The sequence below is a fragment of the Trypanosoma rangeli genome (assembly GCF_003719475.1).
Source record: "Trypanosoma rangeli strain AM80 chromosome Unknown Tra_15.4_contig_00623, whole genome shotgun sequence".
In the NCBI taxonomy this organism is placed as follows: domain Eukaryota; phylum Euglenozoa; class Kinetoplastea; order Trypanosomatida; family Trypanosomatidae; genus Trypanosoma; species Trypanosoma rangeli.
The window spans coordinates 2,539-4,762 of NW_021706342.1; the positions used below are offsets into that span (position 1 = coordinate 2,539).

At 61.7% G+C, this 2,224-nt stretch overlaps 2 protein-coding genes across 2 annotated transcripts in view; both read right to left on the minus strand.

Moving 5' to 3' along the window:
- Positions 1-253: 253 nt before the first annotated feature.
- TraAM80_09579 (receptor-type adenylate cyclase) lies at positions 254-2,056 on the minus strand (the record flags this gene model as incomplete). The annotated part of the gene is made up of 1 exon (XM_029386254.1): positions 254-2,056. One exon carries the CDS (start codon positions 2,054-2,056, stop codon positions 254-256), a length of 1,803 nt encoding a protein of 600 aa, XP_029233968.1.
- A 142-nt stretch (positions 2,057-2,198) lies between these two features.
- The window catches only part of TraAM80_09580 (receptor-type adenylate cyclase), a gene marked incomplete at both ends in the record, with an annotated part of 1,476 nt that continues 1,450 nt past the window's right edge, over positions 2,199-2,224 (minus strand). Inside the window, one exon of the mRNA XM_029386255.1 lies at positions 2,199-2,224. This exon is cut by the window's right edge and continues 1,450 nt beyond it. Within this exon, the coding sequence (XP_029233969.1) occupies positions 2,199-2,224 (26 nt within the window).

Below are 2,224 nucleotides of genomic sequence, written 5' to 3' on the forward strand. Positions count from 1 at the left end.
GCAGCGCACACACACGCAGAGAGAGAATGCATTGATATATCGACGCGGTGACGCACGCAACATGCAACACCGATTCGAACTGCCACTGCAACGCCCACAAAAACAACAAAAAAACACATGCGTTCACTCCGTGCAAAGCACGTGAGGGGTGAACGGCACCCCCGGTGAAGGTAACCCGTCAGGAGAGGGAAGACGCAAACATGCCCACAGCGCAAAGAGGCGCCACTGGCAAGTCACACCGAATTAGTGTGCCTCACACGTGCGGTGGATGTGGGCACACAAAGTCCCCCTCCAGCAACTCTGAAGAGATACGCACCACAGCCGGAAACATACCGGCGGGGCCCAAGGCGCACAACCCGTAAAGGACGCAATGGATTGGCACCCAGTGACTGCCACCAACGCAGCAACCGTCAAAAAAACAGAACCGAAACTCCGCCCCCCATGCAACCGCCCCCAGCGCCGTCGCCTCCACCTCCTCCCGCTCTGCCGTGCTCAGCGCCATGTACGCTGCACGCGTCAGCAGCACCTGCCCGCCGTTCCCCACGCTCTCCGTGCGTGCCGCCATGTTCACCGCGCCACCGTAGTAGTCGTACCTCTCCGTAACCTCGTCGCGGCGGATGTCGCACAGCCCAGTGTGCACCCCCACACGCACCCGCAGACCGTTCCAGTGCTGCCGGTACACGGCGGCGTCCAGGCGCGCTGTCGGCGGCACGTACCCCTCTGCCTCCGCCCCCTCCTCCGCCCGGCTCTCCTCAAACTTGCGGTACGCGTCGTCAAGCACACTTGTCCCCCACGCGTGCTGCAGAAACACCCGCTGCAGCTCGCGCACAAGCTGCACGGCGGCAAACGCACTCTTGCACGCTATCATGAACGAGTCACCGATCGTCTTCACCTCGTAGCAACGGTACTTCGCGATCAGCTCGCGGATCAGCTGGTGGTGCGTCGCCACCGCGTCGGACATCGCCTCAGGGCACGCGGCCCACAGCGCTGTGCTGCTCTCGATGTCAGTGAACACGAGCGTCACGGGGTCCGTCGGCTCCTTCGGCGCAGTCGCGTTGTCACGTGAGTCGCGACAGCAGCACAGCAGCACCACAACCACCCCCACCGCAATGATGGTGACCAGAAGCACCACGGCAATGACGATGCCGATCAGCTGCACCATCGACAGTCCACGCGCAGCGGGCTCTACGTACCGCATTGGTGGCGTCTCTGGGGGTGCGACGTGAGGAACTGAGGGATCAAGCGACCGCGACATCGACCAAATGGCAATATCTGACGCACCGTAGTTCACCAGACAATCAGAAGAGGCACCACACATTGGGGGGTGCAGAGACGCGAAGGGGCCAAAGATCATGCCTTCCACAGAAATCATCCTGTACATGTAGAGTGTCTGCAGGAACAGGTCGGACGTGATGATGTCCATCACCTCCGAAAGGGCCAGCATCGCACGAACAGCCACAAAACCCCTCAGCCCCAGCGGCGACCACCGGGAACTGTTCGTCACGGCAGCGTGGTAGCTGCGCACAATCTTCACCTGCGACTTCGTGTCCGCCCAGTGCGGCATGTTGGTCGCGTAAAGAACGCGGTCCGTGGCACCGTCCGCCTTCCTGCCGACAAAGTACGGGTACAGAAGGTTGTGGTCGGCATACGACATCAGAACGTGCAGGTCCGGGTGCGCGGCAACGTGGCCCAAAATGAGGGGGAGGTCGGTGCTGAAGATGCCAAGCACAAAAACCCACCCTGTACGGGGGAGGTCCTGCATGACAGTCTGCTGCCACTCAAAAAGCTTCAACGACCTCAGCTTGATGTCGAATGTCACGAGTGTGCGGCGCAGCACGTCGGCGACGGCAGCTTTGTGCGGGCCCGAAATGATTGCGTGGGCCTCACCGACGGAGGAGGCGGAGAGGTACATGGCAAGCCTGTATAGCTCCTGCGCAAGCGTCGCGGTGAGGTAAATCACGTTGCGCCGCTCCAAGTGCGGGGCCACGTACAGTGCGACGGGGTCCACAAACGTCAGGTTCGGCAACAGCAGCGCCTCTCCCACCGTCACGCCCATAAAGAAGTCCGCACGCCGCTCCCTCAGCTCGGCCTTAAGCCTCTCGACGGCCCCTGCACGGGTCGCTGAGACAACCTTGAGTGTAAATTTCCGCTTTCCCGGTGATGACGGTGGCAGCGCACGCCTCTCAGCGTACACAAGCTCACTGGTGGCGCGACTCGCACGCTC